Below are 17,049 nucleotides of genomic sequence, written 5' to 3' on the forward strand. Positions count from 1 at the left end.
TGTTATTATAACAAGATCCATATTGAATATTAATAATTTTATTATTATTATTATCGTTAATATTTTATTCAGTCAACAACAACAACAAATAATGATTATGATGATGATAATGATGATAATGGTCGTCGATTCTTCTTCTTCATCATTCTTCCCGAATATTTTCTATTGTTGTTGTTGTTGTTGTCGTTTTTTTTTCTATAAATATTATGCAAATGATCACCATCACCATCATCATCATCATCAAGAGGAACAAATTTTATGTTTGTTTGTTTATTTGATATTAAAAAAAAATCATTCTAGTTTTGCAAAGTAGTATTGAAGAATACTGTATTAGTAATTATGATCTGATCATCATTTTGACCATCTTGTCGATGGTTTTTTTCTTCATTTCAACCGTGGTTCAACACCTTGATCATATTCGACCATAATTAATTATCATTAGCTGATCATCATTATTATTCTTTTTTTGTGGACAAAAAAAGAAACAGGTAGCATCTCTAAATCAATGAAAATAAATGATTTTTAATAATAATAATAATAATAATAATATAATGTAATGGTCGAATGTAAAAAAATGGTTACAAAAAAACAAATCATCATTTATCATCGAGTTATTATAAGTCGAAAAAACGGAAATAAAAATATTACAAATTAATAATGATGATGATGAACCAACAAAAAACGCCATCTATTGAGTGAATTTGTTTTGATTTTAAAATTTGATTTGAGTTTTTTTTGTTCAAGAGCTTTTTGCTGTTGTTTTGTTGATATTTGTTTCATTTTTTTCTGCAAAAATTTTAGCCAATGATCGATGATCAGAAGGTGTAAAATATCCCATTGTAAATTTTTCCAATTGTTTTACAACATTTTGATCTAATTTAACATAATTACCATATATTGAATAGAAAAGATGTTTTTTATTAATTGAATTCATTTTTTCATGTTGTAAAAACCAATTATTAAAATTTTTTTCCAATTCTTTATAACCATATATGGTATTAGTTTCTGAAAATAAACTACGTATTGTAATAAAATCAAAATTACTACCACTATTAATAGTTGATGATTGATCGGATAAACAATCATCAATTAATAATAATGGTAAACATGGTTTACAATTACTATCCATACCAATACCGATTAATGGTTCATTTAAATATTCTTTCAACATTCCAACATGATAGGCAATGAATTCAATTTCATTTTGAATTTTTCGTAAAAATTCATCATTATATGGACAATTATTCCGAAGTATATTTGGATCAATATTTTGTTTTGAATTTGATAACTGTGTTTGAAAAGCATTATCAACAATTTCAATACCCATTAATGATGGATGATCATGAATTTTTTCGATTAATGGTTTAATTATTGTTTGTTTAAAATTTTCTGCATTCAATAAATCTGATGGCATTGCCAAATTACTGAATTCTTTATGCGACCAAAATGTTAACATTATATATTGATTTTTTGTATATGCCAGATCTAAAAGTTCTTCAACAATATCGATCCAAAGTATTATATCATTGTTTGTTCGTTTTCGTTGTCCATTCATCCAAAAATTCCACATATCTTTATCCATTAAAAATAATTTTATTGCATGTTTTGTTTTTGGTACCACTTGTGTTGGTGGCATTGAATCACCTAATGATGAAAGAATTTTAAAGAATGGAATTTCTTGTCGAATCAGAATATCTGATACTTCTAGACCGATCAAAAAAATTGGTTCGTTTATTTGTGCTGATTGTTCTTTCGTATCACAATGATTAATAACCAATTGACCATGATCATTGCCATTTTGAATAATTAATTTATCCGGTATATATTTACGATAATGTAATGAACCAAAATTATTCCATAAATAATCCATTTTGATCAAACCATCATTATCATGACAATATTGATAAAATTTTAAAAATGATTCCATTGTAAACATTGAATCGATTTGTTTGAAAATTGATGGAAATTTATCAATCCATTTCATTTGATCATTCAGATATATTATATCATTGGCGGTTGTATGTGATAAACGAAATTCCTGGATTTTAAACCATGGTATTAATGATTCATATTGAAAAAATTTAAAATTATTTCCATAAATATATAAAACATTTAGATTGGGTAATTTTTCAACAAGTTTTTTGGGTAATATTCTTAAACAATTATTACTTAAATCTAATTGCCAAAGTGATTCAAACTGTTCAGATAATGATGAAGTTATCCATTTAAGATTTGTTAATTGATTATTTGAAAGAATAATACGACGAAATTGTTTAGCTTTTCCATTAAATGCATTTCGATGAATATAATTAAGTTTTGATTGTTTTATAATTAACGTATGTAATTTTTCCAATTGAACACTGTTAAAATTTTGATCAATAATTTGTAAAAAACAAGATTCAAATCTTAATATTTGTAATTGTGAAAATTTTTGCATTATAGCAAAATTAAATGCAACCGGGTCATTAAATACTTCATTATTTGACCATTCAATAAATGATAATGATTTTATTTCACTTGTATCAAACCAATTGAATATTGTTGGCGTTTTTCGATCCGTTAGTCTACCAGTAAAACCTTGTAATGTTAAATGATTAACTGAAATGATTGGAATATTTTTCGAAAATTTTGTTGATTGTAAATCATCTTTTCCATCATTTTTAACATTAATTATCAATGAATTTAATATTGGATATTGTTTGTTTGGAAATTTTTCATCCAATATTGCTTCGGATTTTGTACAAACTAAACTATTAGTTAAATGTGCTTCACCATCATCTACTGATTTAAAAAATCAATCAGAAATTAATTCAAAAATCAAAAATAATAATTCAAATAAACATACCAAGTGGTGCAGTAAAACATTGACAAAATTTTGGACATTGTTCCAATGGTAATTGTGGCTGTTCAAAACAAACAAACGTAAAAAGACAATATGTTTTGATTAATAATTGTAATGGTGAATCTTGCATGATGATTTTGTTTGATTTTTGTTTGAAAGAATCTAAATTACGGTAACATTCAAAACATTTATTTGTTTGGTTTTGTTTTGTCAATGCGTTTCTGTATGTAATTTTTTCTTCTTCTTCTTCTTCTTTTGTATACGACCAAAATATTTAAAACAGCAGCAACAACAACAACATTATCTTTTGTACAAGATCCATAGATCTGTTTGTACATTGGTAGGAAAAAATTAATAATGATAATAAATCCATTTGTCATCACCAATGTTTTTTTTATTTTGTTTGTTGTTTGTTCAATTGTCAAGTGGATTATAATGATTATGAAAAAAAGAGAATTGGATTGCAACAACAACCAAAATCAATAAATCATTTATAATTTATAATGTAATAGATAAAGAGATAGATAAATTCAATCCCAAATCAATCATAGATAATGATAATGTCGTCGTCGTCGTCGTTGTTTCTTTTTTTTATCAAAATTCTAATCAAATGTTGATGATGAAAATTTTTTTTGAAAAACAAAATTGGTAAATCAAATTAAAAGTTCAAATATCGGCTACTAGATGGCGGTGAATACCGTTTTTTTTCAAAATTCATTATGAAGAAACGAAATGAAAATCAATGTTAACACACTCACATTGACATCGAATGCGAATTACGCGATAAAATTAATTTTGAAAAAAATGATTTTTTTGATTAAATGAAAATCCCAGACAAACAAACAAACAACAAGAAGAAAAATTTACCTTGAACTTAATCCAAAGCAATCCATAATAATAATAATAATCATTATCATCATCAATATCAAATGAGCCAATCATCCAATAACTGATTAGCTTATTAAAAAATCATTTAGAAAATTTTTTCAAATTCAATAGAAATTACAAATACAAATTATCATTTTATCATATCGTTTCATCTGTGGGTTACATAACTTTGTTGTTTACATTTTTTATATATGTGAAATTTTTTCAAAAAAAAGTTGACAAAAAAAATTGCAAACTCAAAAATCATAATTGAAATTTCTTTTTCCCAAAAATAACATCTTATTCAAGTCTTTTTTGATCTTTTGAAGATGTGAGAAACAAAAAATAATATTCATATTTCCATCAAGGACAATTTTTTTTTGTTTGTCTTGGATATAATTCAAGGCCGTATTGATAATTTTCATCTCATTTTTTGTTTCATTCTCTAAAAAAGATATTGATTACATGATATATAATTCAGATGATGAATTCATTTTGGTTAATTAAAATTGAACTAAGTAAACAGGTGAAAAAGTGAGAAAAAAAAATTTTCTCATCGAAAAACAAACAGCAAACAAAAAATTTATTGAGTCGGATGTGTGCGTTTGTTTTTAAACGAGCAACTATCGATATGATCGATAGTAAGTCGTTCATTTCTCGAATATGACATTTTTTGTTTCGCTCTCTTTTCGGGTTCATTGAAAAAAAATTGATTAAAACAAACAAAACAAAACGAAAATATGAATGAAAAGATAATGATAAAGTCATAATTATCAAATATTTAAATAATTTTCTTCTCTCAGTAAGTTTTCTACGAACGTAAAAACTTATTCAAAAAACACGGGAAAGATATTATCATCATAATCATGATCAGGATGATGATGATGAAATGCAGAGAAAGTTGAATTTGTTACGTAAATTTTTTTTCGAAAAGTGAGAGAAAAAACATTCATTTTAATTATCATCATTTGGTCGGGAAAAAAAAGATATTTTCTCTATGCCAAAAATGCAATTGTTTTGTTTTTTCGCATAATATTTTGTCTATGGCGATTTCTCTTTCACAGAGTGTGTGTGCGAATGAAGAAATCGCGTTTTATCTGCATGTTTTTTCCCGAAATTTTTCATTTTCTTTTCGTGGACTTTGAAAAAAAAATAGAAGGGCCAAACAACAAAAAAATATATGTTTTCTCTTTGTATTGTCCGCTAGATTAGCGAAAGTGTGTTTTTTCAGCTTTATGATGCTGATTTTGAATCAAATGAGTCCAACCAAAAAACATGATGATTGTGCCAACTAAAGAAATGAAGAAAAATGAAAATGCCGAATATCGGTCGAATGGCGCCGAGTCTAGTCAAGCGAGAAAACAAAAAAAAAAAAAAAGTGAAGCCGAACTTGTGCAAGTTGTTGTTGTTGTTGTTGTATGGGGCCAATTTGACATTTTTTTTTGTTTTGTTTAGGAAAATTTCTGAAAAGGAAAGTGAAAGTGAAATGAAAAAAAGATTTAAGATCAACTTTGATATTGTGGGTTAAGATTTTGTAGAAAAAGATAGATAGATAGAGAAACAGAGAGAAACAAATGATGACTGATTGATTTTGATTGGAATTCAGATTTTCCCATCATCATCATCATTATCATATTGACGGGCTGTTTGCATGGTGAAATGGCAACACGCAAAACATCCTTCCAACAAAAAAAAAAAGACTCTTTTCACCATCATCATCATCATCATCTTTTACTAAACTTGACTTAATCAATCCACGAAATGAGAGAGAGAGAGAGAGAGAGAGAGAGAAAGAGTGAAAGTGAGAGAAAAAACTTTGGATTTATTTTAACCCGGTCGCCAATCTACCACGTACACACACGCACACACACAGACAGACACTGATGAGATAATGATGAAGGAATATTATTATGAAATTGGGAGTAAGGGGGGAGGGAAAATGGAAAGTAGGAGAAGGAAAAGGAGGAAAAAATTTTAAACTTAAAAAACTAGTAAAAGCTAGTTAAATCTTGTGAATGAAAATTCACATCAAATAACCACCACCACCACCACCGCCATCATCATCATCAGCATTTCAAACCCGCTTCTTTTTTCTTTTTCTTTTTTTCGATTTCCAGAACGATGCCGATGGCAGCCATAGATGATGATGATGATGATGGTAAATAGCGATCAACAACAACGAAAAAAAATCCAAACATTGGCATAAACACGCTATTCACACATTCAATATCAAATATCATTTCAAGCCAAAAAATTTTTATTTTTTTCACTTTTACTTTCACCATCAAGTTATCCATCCATCCTAACAGCTTTTCATCATCAAAAAATCCAAGAAAATGAAGAAAATTTTGGATGAATATAATGAAGAAATGATGAAAAGAGAAAGAAAACACGGGATAAACAACAACAACAACAACAACAGTGAAATAAGTAAAAAGAGACATATAGGATATTTAGACAAACGGTAAAAAAAAATACGAAAAGTAAAAAAAGATTCCAACATAGTGAGACTGTGAAAAAAGTGACTGATTATTATGTTTAACACATTACATTTGACCACCATACTGTTTGTGTATAATGTTTATCTATGTGTGTGTATGATGTGATGTGATGTGTGTGTATGCGTGTGTGTATGAACTCGCGATCCAAAAAAAAACGATCCAAAAAAGAAAAAAAAACAAAAATGATGACGAAAAACGACAACAACAACAACAACAACGAAGACGACGACAACAACAACGATAATAACCAAAATATCTTAATGATAATAATATCATAATGTTGTTGTTGTTGTTGTTGGTGTGATTGTTTGTTTGTTTGTTTGATATTTTGAAATCCCAAAAAATTTGATAAAATTTTTGGCTAAAAGTTTGAAAATCTGTTAATTACAATCACATTTCTCAATGAAATCCTCTTTCTCTATCATTACATCAAATCACCATTATCACCATTATCATAATCAGATTTTCATGGCAAAAAAACCGACCAATTGATCCAAGTGCAAGAAAAATCCAAAATTACAAGGAAAATTTTTTTTGTCATTGTCATTTCGAATAAACAAACATATATTTTAAATTGTGAAATTTGAAAAAAACAATGATGAAATTGACGTCATTCTCATTAACATTATCATCATTGGCCATAAAGGCTGATATTTTTGGCCAACGAAAAAATCAAATTATCATCATAATCCAATGTCCAATGTCCAAAAATCATTATTCAATGATTATCATCAAAATCACCTTGAAATAGTTTTTGTTTTGTTTTCTGTGTGTTTGTAAAATGTGAATATAGATGAATTAATCAATGAATGAATGACAGAAAAAAAAGCAATGACATCGAATAGGAAATGATAAGTTTCACATTTTTTGTTTGTTTGTTTCATCAATATATAAAGAAAACTTCCCAGAAATTCATCAATTTTTTATATTTCTGTTTTTTCTTCTTCTTTACCATTTGTAATAAAATTTCATTCAAAAATCCAATTTTCATTTCCATTATTATTTATTTCTCTCTGTAATAATCATTTATCTTGCCAATTTCTGTTTATTTGATACACACAAGATTATTATACAACAACCTTGGTTCAATGAATTTGTTGTTCTGTTGTTGTTTTCATCATTATTTTGTTTTTTTTTGTAAAACATCACGGCAATGGATTATTATTTCATCAATTTCTAATGTTTTTTTCGTTTGTCTTTTTGTGTTTTGTTCCATCAGCAAAAAAAACCACTGTCCATGGACATTTTGACTATAATCAGCAGTGAAAAACGAAAAAAAAGTTCCATCGGGTTCCATCAATCAATCAATCATTTCAATCAAAAAAAAAATTTAATGATTGGTGATTGAAAATTGACAAACAAACAAACAAACAAACAAATTATATATCTAGGAATCAAAAACTTTCTTTTTTTTTCCTCAAATTACTTTTTTTTCTGATTATCTTTTCCTTTTTTTTAAAAAAAAAACACTGAAATAACTAAGATCATCGATCGAGACAAAAATCGCAGGAATTCATTTCTTTCTTGAATGAATGAACGGATGTTTATGATTACAGAAAGGAAACCAAAAGAAATCAACAAAAGTAATTAAAAAATAGTAACCAACAACAAAATTATAACAGCAAAAATTTATTGTTTGTTTTCGGTCAAAATCATTTTTTGTTTTAATTATCTTACGACAAATCATTAAGATTAACAGTATTTTGTTTAACTGTAACTGTTTGCTGTTGTTATTATTTTGTTCATAATGCCTACATCATTACCATTACGTTTTGCTACAAACGGTAAGTTTGTAGCAAGTGGATCGGCTACCGTTTATAATCATCATCATCATAATGATAATAATAATGTTGATAATCATCATCGACATCGACATCATTTAAATAATCATTGTGTTGATGTTGATAGTGAAACAAATGAAACAATTATGATGATTGCAACAAAAACCTTATCCTCATCATCAACAACTTCATGTGCATCATCAACATCTTCGGCATCATCAGCATCATCATCGTCATCATCATCATCATCTGCACCATCAACAACATCATCATCATCGACCTTTTCGATCGCATCACCATTACAATCAACAACAACACTGACATTATCGTCGACAATAAATTCATCATCATGTTCACTATCATCAACATCAGCAACATCATCATCATCATCAACAACAATAAATGATGCCATTACTAGGGGCGAAGTGAAACGGCCGATTGCAGGCCAAATAGTGAATAGTGAAATATCGTTAGCATGGAGAAATATACGATATGAAGTATCACCACATTGGCCATGGTGGCCAACTTCCCAACAACAAAGAACTAAAGTGATATTAAGACGTTTAAATGGCCATGTCCGCTATCAAACCATGACTGGTTTCATGGGACCAAGCGGTGCAGGTAAAACTACATTGCTTAATTGTCTTAATGGTAATATTCAACGATTATGTTCCGGTTCGGAAATTTATGTTAATCGTGTTGAAAGAAAAATACCTGTTTGTGGTTTTATTGAACAACATGTTCATGAAACAATTATTGGTCGATTGACTGTACGAGAAATTTTACGATTTGCATTTCGATTCAAAAATTCTGATTGTTCAAATAGCCAAACTATGGATCAACATATCGATATGACTATTGCCGAATTGATGCTTGATTATCGTTGTCTTGAACGTCATTTTGAACAATGTTCAGGCGGTGAACAAAAACGTATAGCAGTTGCACAGGAACTAATGTGTATCGATCGTAAACCACAATTTTTATTCATTGATGAACCAACTACCGGTTTGGATAGTCAAGCAGCATTAGAAGTAATGAGATGTTTACGACAATTGACAGCTGTTCATCGTATTACAGTACTAGTATCAATACATTTGCCAAATGATGAAATATTGCGAATGTTCGATCAGCTTTATATTTTAGCTAAAGGTGGTGTAGCTATTTATGCTGGAGCACCAGAAAATCTTGGTCCAAATTTACGATTACAATTAGGTATTGAAGTTGAAGGTAGTCGACCACCTGTTGAAGAATATTTAAAATTAGCTTGTCATGGTATCGATGATTCACGTGTTAGTCGATTAGCTGATCAAACACTTATTGAAGAACATCAATATTTACTTGCAAATCAACAACAACTTCGTTTTTTAACTAATGGATCAGGAATGCCAAGACGTTTAAAATCATTTACTATTCGTGATTTTTTTCTACAATTATATCGTATTTTTTATATTGTATTTGTTGTCGATTTTCGTATACTATCCTATCAATTAATGGTTTATGCTTGTTTTCTATTGACTATTGCAACCGTATTTGATCATCGTATGGTTCGGCCATCAATGTGTTATCCATTAGATGATCAAGATAATTCAACTAGTAGCAGTAGCAGTACAACATGTCAACAACAATTAGATGATGAAGCATTTACTGATAGTTATATTGCATATCAGGCATTTTGTAATCTATTTTTTGGTGTTATAATGTTAGGTGTTGGAGCAATATTATTTACACCAATGTTGAAAATGTTTCGTCATGAACATCGTAATCGTAAGTGTATTTAAATATGAATTTTTGATTGCCTAAAAAAAAGTTTGTTTTGTTTTGAAATTTCAAAAAAAAAAAATTATATATTCCAAATTAATATATCAGGCTGGTATTCGATGTCATCATTTTATTGGCCATTTTTATTGGTTCGACTAGTCGAAGTGACAATGTTTTCATTGTTCATAACAATATTAATATATTTTCCAACTGAACATCATCAAATTGATGGTTATCGTATAAATTGGTATCGTTTTTGGCATTTTGCTTTTTTCATTTGGCTTTCATGTGTTTATATGCAAACATTTGGACAATTATTAAGCCTAATATTTTTGGATCAATTAGAAATATCTATAGTTATGGCTCAATTATGGTTTATACAATTAAGTTTAGTCAATGGTTATTTAATTAATTTGGCACATATGAATATACCGATTTTAATGTTTGTATCGGATATACTGGCAACAAAACCAATATCAAATGGTTTAATGTTTTCATTTTATGGTATTGATCGTTGTCAACCAGAAACTGAAATGTCAATAATGATGATGAAATTTAATATTGATGAATCACGTGTTTATACACAATTAACACAAGTTTTTATCAATATGATTATTATACGTTTATTAACATTTATATTGATGTGTTTTCGATTTAGTTTTGGTAATAGAAAATGGTCATTAATGGATTGTTTTTGTTGTTTGATTGATAGTAATCATTCGAATAATAAATTAACAATAAACACTGGATTAAGTCAAATTGAACCAATACCAATTGATTATGGAAAAAATCGTAATAGATTCACTATAAATGATCATAAAATAATTAAACTTTCGGAAATTAGTCGAATTAAACATGGTAAAGAAAGACAATTTGAACAATTTTCAAGAAATAAAATTATTGTTGGATGGAGATCGCTTAATCTTTTTGCATCTAGTTCGATTAAAGAAATACGTCCAGTACGACCAGAATCACGATTAATTTTACGTAATTTACATGGACAATTTCGTTTCGGAACATTGAATGCTTTGATGGGAACATCAGGTGCAGGTAAAACATCTTTATTACGTGTTTTGAATGGCCGTTGTAAAACTGAATTATCGGAAGAAACACATATTTATTTAAGCCGATTTACACCTATAAGGATATGTTTTATTACACAAGATGTTTCTGGACATTTATTACCCGGATTAACAGCAAAACAAAGTTTAGTATATGCATCAAGATTGAAAAACAGTGGTGAAGAGTGTGAAGGTCAAGTGGTTGAACATGAAAAAATTGCTAAAACATTATTGGATGAATTAGATATAAGCGATACTGAAGATACATTGGTACAAGATTGTTCAGGTGGTGAAAGAAAACGATTGGCATTAGCACTTGAATTAACTGCATTACGTATGCCTAATTTAATTTGTATTGATGAACCAACAAGTGGTTTAGATTCAAATTCAGCATATATTGTTGTTGCTTGTTTACGTCGACTTGTACTTCGTCATAATCTAACCATTGTAGCAAGTATTCATCAACCAAATACTGAAATTTTAATGATGTTTGATCAATGTTATGTATTAGCAAGGGGTGGTGTATCGATTTATTCCGGGCCACCAAATCAAATTAGTCAACAACTTGAAAAAATTCCTGAAATCAATGTTGATGTTGATAAATCTAAATTTCCAATTGAACAATTAATTAAATATTCATCATATGCTTATAATGATTCGGTTGTACAAAAATTAGTAAAATTAAATGAACAACAAATGTTATCCAGTAGTGATAGTCAAGATTTAACCGAACAAACACAATTAGTAATCGATGGTATACAATTGAATCGTCCACAATTTTCATTAAGATCTGTATCAATTTTATGTCAACGATATATGGTTTATGTAAAAGGTTATCTTTGGTTATCATTAATGATTTATATTGGTATATATTTATTTTATGGACTTATACTACGTGTATTTTTTAGCGATAAAATTGCATACACAAGTGGTTGTATCGATATGGAAGATGATTTTAATAGTACTTGTAATCGTAATCAAGAACGTATTGATCGTGAAATGGATTTGGCTAGTAATTATCGTTATAATTTTTATCTAAATTCAATATTTTTATTTATTGTTGTTTTACAAACATCATTAAATTTTTCAAAAGAATCTATTTATTTTTTTAATGAACATCGTAATGGTAAGTAGAATGATTTAGAAATTGTTATCATTTTAATGTTATTTGTTTTTTTTTGTATAGGTTGGTACAGTACAGGTGCTTATTATGTGATGAAATCTTTATATGATATAACACCAATGATACCGGTTGTATTTATTTACATATGGATTGTTAATATTTATGAACCAATAAGACCTGGAATTTATTGGTGGCTCGTACTATTGGTATTGATCTCAGTCATTGCCATTCAAGGTATGGGACATCTATTCGCATTGTTAACTAATGGTCAATTTACAATATTGACTATAACAAATATTGGTGTTTTTCTATTCTTGGTAATATTATCAAATTTTTTCAATCCAATTGGTCGTATGCATTATGTTTATCAATTAATATCAAATCTATCGATTTGTCGATTTTTAAATGAAGCAACAATTTTATTACAATATGGTTTTGGTCGTTGTGGCCCGAAAGAAATACAAGCAACATTATATGTTATGATGTTACATCATGATGATCATTTTTATCATTGTTTACAAATGTTATTATTTAATCTATTATTTTATCGTGTATTATCATTAGCTGTATTAATTGTTAAATCAAATCCAATGGAAAATCGTCGTCAACGTGCTGAAAAAATTCGTAAATATCAAGAACATATGCGACCGTTAAATTCTATAATACCCGGTCTGACGATATCTGATCAACAATTTTGTATTAAAAAAATTCAAATTTAATATCAGCAAAGTTGATTAATCAAAAAAATTTTTTTTTTATAAATGTTATTTTTTTCAATGTGTTATTCTTTCTTCTTCTTGTATTATAACGGAATAAATTTTGTTTTTTTTCCTTATCAAATTATATTGAATTCAATGCGCGCCATTTAAAGATGAAAAAATTCAAAAGAATTCCATACGTTCTATTTGAATGGTATCTGTTTATTTTTATTATGAAAACAACAATTTGAGAATCGGGTGATTTACCTGCTGACAACAACAGCAAAAACAAAACAAATCAAAAAAATCCTGTGTCTTTCAAAATTAATGACTTAATCGATAATTGATAAAGTTCAATGTTGAATGATCTCAACTGGTCTTGATACAATGTTGATAGTCAATCTTGATTTTGTTGGAGATTTCAATGAATTCAAAACAACCGATCAATTTTATGAACGTTATCCATGTATATCTGTAAGTAAAGTTGATTGTAACATTGATTTTAAAAAGATTATGTTTTTTATTCTATCTTTTTATGTCACACAGATATTACCTAGCTCATTTGTATCATCATTTCAAAATGTAGAACTATATGATGTAAGAAAAAGTAGAGTTTTACATGTTATGCAACATGAATATGCTATTGTTAATGCCAAAAACTGTAAGAATGTAAAACGACTGTTATGATTATTTTATCCTTTCATTTTTTTTTGTTTTAAATATAGCCAATATTGATACAATTATAACGGATGATATGACAACATGTGTAGCTGTTATATTACGTTCACATCATACATCAGCCATCTGTCTTTGTCATGTTGATCGAATTGATCATAATGTTGATACACAAAAATTTAAAAAAATCTGTGAACAAATGTGCGGTAAAAAACATCATAGTACTTATCATCCAACAAGTACAATCGATTATCGTAATCAAGAAATTGCTTTCGATTTATTTATAATTGGTGGCTATAAAGATGAAAGAAACATATCCGATCGATTAGTTATTGATATTCTAACAATGTTCAATCGAATACGTCCATATTTGTTTCATATACGTTTGATTCATGTTGGTACACAGAATACATTATGGCAACAAAAATATCCTGTACCTAAATTGACCGGTGTAGCTGTTACAGTTAGTAATTGCCTGATACGAAATGCTCTATTAGCTCGACCATTGCCAATTGATTCACCAATGGATCGATTACCTATACCATTGTACAGTATCCGTCGTATATCAATATCATTTAATAGTTCATCAGAATATATATCCATCTATAATTTACAAGAGGAAAAATTACAGATACCGGTTTTACATATAAAACGTTGTTATTTTAGTCCTTCGGCAAAAAAATATTTTGAAGAAACATTAAAATTTAATGATCAAGAAATTTTAAATGTAAATATCTAAAATATTTATTTTAATCAAAATATAAATATCTAATTAGCTAGAATATTATTTTTAGCATTTTTCCACATCACCAATGGTAGAACCGGAACATTTTGTACCTGAAATGCGTCAAATATTTCAAACATTATATAATCATCTTTGCCGATTTGGTTATGATTCGAATGATCAATTTGTACAGCAATATTTTCCACAAAAACGACCAAGAATATTTTCAATTGAACCTAATGATGATTGTCAACGTTTAATACAACAAATGGGTTTAAGATTTAATCTTATCGAAGAAAGAGAATGTAAAAAATTGAATGAAAATGAAACAACAATACGTTTAAAATTTCGTTATATTAATTACAATGATGATGATGATAATAATGTTGATGACATTTCATCATCATCATCATCATCATTGACAACTAATAATCGATATGTTTGGAAAGAAATTTTCAAATAATAATTATCTGGTATTTGAAAAAAAAATTTTGATTAATAAAACAATTTTTTTTAACAAATACGCATGCGTTTAGATTAATTGAATTTGGAGCAAAAATTCAAAATTGATAAGATCAATTCGAGTCCATACAACAAACAAAACAAAAACAAAAAAACTTGGAGAATGTTTCAAAGTTCCAATATTTTGTTGCAAAAAAGCAGGTTTTTTTTTGTCTTCTTCCTCCCCCCTCCCGAAACATTCATTTCTCTTCCGCGTTCTCATTATTTAAAAAAAGTTTGATGTGAGTACACACATTGGACATTGGATGTTTGCTCTTCCTCATTATTATCGGAAAAAAAAGAAAGAAAGAAAAAATTTTCATAGCCATATGATATGAAATCGATATGCTATAAGTTCGAATCTAATCATAAATAAAAAAAAGGGCAAATTTTTTGTTTCGTAGAGATGGCCATTATTTAAATGAGATGATAACTTTGTTTTTGCATGAGTACAATTTTTTGTTGTTTTTTATTTGTTAGAGATTTGCATAATGTTTGAAAAGGAAAATTATATTGTCAAATCATCGGATAAATCTATTCAATTATCAATGATCAATAATAGTGTTGGTCAATTTATTTCCAAACAATTATTATGTCAACAACAACAAACGATTGCTGTGATTGATGTTACTTGTAATAACAACAACAAGAATGGCACGCATCAAATCACATATGAAGATTTGGATAAAAGAATTCGACAACAAGCAACAAAATTTTTGACAATTGGTCTTGAAAAAAATGATCTAGTTGTTATGTTTGCCGATAATTCATTTGAATATCTTATATCAATGTTGGCATTTAATATATTTAGGCATAACATTTTCACCACTTAAACCAGCTAGTGGATGTTTTGAACTTGTACAACAGATTAATGATTCACAAGCTACAGCATTATGGATTGATAAAGAACGTTTAACAATATTCGAAAAAGCTTTACGTGAACAATCATCATCATCATCATCAATAAAATTGAAATTTCTTTTGATTGCCGATAATGTTGATGAAACATTTCTGGAAAACAACATTAAACAATATTCAATACAAACAATTATCAATATGAAAAAATTAGCATTCGATCAAGATATTAAAATGTTGGAACGAATTCCATATTTTGATACACAACCTGATGATCATCTAATGATAATCTATACATCTGGTAGCACTGGATTACCAAAAGGTGCTATTCATACACAAACAAGTGTATTAGCTTCGACATTCATATTTCGATCAAATCAATCAGGAATTCGTTATCTAATGTGGTATCCTTTTGGACATGTATCAGGAATTTTTGCTACATTAAAAACACTTTGTTGGGGACAAACATTAATATTGGAAAAAAGTTGTCAATTAAATAAAATGTTAAAAACCGTTGAACAATATCAAGCAACACAATTACCAATTGCACCAAGTCATGCAATGGATTTAGCCATTCAAGATTATCATCGTCAATTTAATCTTCAATCATTAAAAGTTATATCGTATGCAGGAGCAAAAATTTCAGCAGATATAATTGATCAGATTAGAAATAAATATCAAGTACGAATATCTGAATTATATGGTTCAACAGAAATGATGGGCAGTGTAATGCAACCTTTCGATCAGATTGTTCCACAAGGATCGGTAGGAGTTCCTCAATCGAATAACGAAATGAAAATCATTGATATTGAAACAAAAGAAAATTTGCCTGCATTTCAACAAGGTGAAATTTGTTTTCGTGGACCAGCTAGATTTGCAGGTTATTTACGAAATCCAAAAGCCACTAATGAAACAATCGATTCAAATGGTTGGTATCATACAGGTGATATTGGTTACTATGATAATGATGGTCATTTATATGTTGTCGATAGAATTAAAGCATTAATCAAATTTCGTCATTGGACAATATCACCGGCTGAAATTGAATTATTTTTACAACAACATTCAGCAATCGACAGTGTATGTGTTGTTGGTGTTAAACATTCAATCGATGGACAATTAATACGAGCTTATGTACAACCGAAAAAAGGAATTGAAATTTCCGAAAAAGAATTGATACAATATACCAAAACAAATCTAGGTTTTCATAAACAACTTCGTGGTGGCGTACAATTTATCGATCAAATTAAACGTACTGCTATTGGAAAAATTGATAGACAATATTATAATCGTTTGAATGAAGGACAAATATTAGATGATCCGTTGTTTGATTGATTTGTTGAGATGATCAATCTTATTGATATTGACCTGAATAAAAAAACAAAAAACAAAAACAGATATTTTTAAACTTTTTTTTCACAAAAAAAATAAATAAATATTATTATTATTTAGTATTGATTATTGATTATTGATTGGCAATGAACCAATTCTATTTAAAAAATTAAAAAAAATCAGCAAAAAAACAACAAGAAATCTATTTACAATAATAAACAAATAAACAAAAATTGCCTGATTCGAATAGATTAGATGATCTGAATGGTATGTCAGTCAATCAAATGAAATAATAATCATAATTTTTGGATGATAACCTTCAATAATTGAT

The 17,049-nt window shown here is 28.0% G+C and overlaps 4 protein-coding genes across 7 annotated transcripts; 3 read left to right on the forward strand and 1 right to left on the reverse strand.

Annotated features, from left to right (window-relative positions):
• Nucleotides 1-496: 496 nt before the first annotated feature.
• Nucleotides 497-3,092, reverse strand: LOC113799449 (uncharacterized). 3 transcript variants are annotated; one of them, XM_027350072.2, is made up of 3 exons: nt 2,846-3,092; nt 1,132-2,781; nt 497-1,005 (listed from the first exon to the last, which is right to left on the reverse strand). In XM_027350072.2, the coding sequence occupies exons 1-3, from the start codon at nt 2,970-2,972 to the stop codon at nt 740-742; spliced, it is 2,043 nt and encodes a 680-aa protein (XP_027205873.2). In that variant the 5' UTR covers nt 2,973-3,092; the 3' UTR covers nt 497-739. The 3 variants fall into 3 exon arrangements, with proteins under 3 accessions (XP_027205873.2, XP_027205872.2, XP_027205871.2); XM_027350071.2 differs by having other exon boundaries at nt 497-2,778; XM_027350070.2 differs by having other exon boundaries at nt 497-2,781.
• Nucleotides 3,093-6,727: 3,635 nt separating this feature from the next.
• LOC113799363 (uncharacterized) lies at nt 6,728-12,773 on the forward strand. The gene is made up of 3 exons (XM_027349980.2): nt 6,728-9,755; nt 9,858-11,936; nt 11,997-12,773. The coding sequence occupies exons 1-3, from the start codon at nt 7,958-7,960 to the stop codon at nt 12,650-12,652; spliced, it is 4,533 nt and encodes a 1,510-aa protein (XP_027205781.2). The 5' UTR covers nt 6,728-7,957; the 3' UTR covers nt 12,653-12,773.
• Nucleotides 12,774-12,868: 95 nt separating this feature from the next.
• On the forward strand, nt 12,869-14,551 carry Ntan1 (N-terminal amidohydrolase 1). Of its 2 annotated transcripts, none has more exons than XM_027350012.2 (4): nt 12,869-13,105; nt 13,178-13,292; nt 13,357-14,033; nt 14,101-14,551. In XM_027350012.2, exons 1-4 carry the CDS (start codon nt 12,995-12,997, stop codon nt 14,491-14,493), a joined length of 1,296 nt encoding a protein of 431 aa, XP_027205813.2. In that variant the 5' UTR covers nt 12,869-12,994; the 3' UTR covers nt 14,494-14,551. The 2 variants fall into 2 exon arrangements, with proteins under 2 accessions (XP_027205813.2, XP_075676728.1); XM_075820613.1 differs by having other exon boundaries at nt 12,870-13,105; nt 14,083-14,224.
• Nucleotides 14,552-14,970: 419 nt separating this feature from the next.
• Nucleotides 14,971-16,778, forward strand: LOC113799345 (uncharacterized). The gene is given in 2 exon segments (XM_027349960.2): nt 14,971-15,331; nt 15,333-16,778. Coding segments are annotated over 2 exon segments (1,698 nt in total). The 5' UTR covers nt 14,971-15,022; the 3' UTR covers nt 16,722-16,778.
• Nucleotides 16,779-17,049: the final 271 nt, after the last annotated feature.

The sequence above is a fragment of the Dermatophagoides pteronyssinus genome, unplaced genomic scaffold, assembly GCF_027571235.1.
Source record: "Dermatophagoides pteronyssinus isolate colony J.1.1.1.1 unplaced genomic scaffold, Derpt_VIB-CSIC_2022.12 sq0007, whole genome shotgun sequence".
Lineage (NCBI taxonomy): Eukaryota > Metazoa > Arthropoda > Arachnida > Sarcoptiformes > Pyroglyphidae > Dermatophagoides > Dermatophagoides pteronyssinus.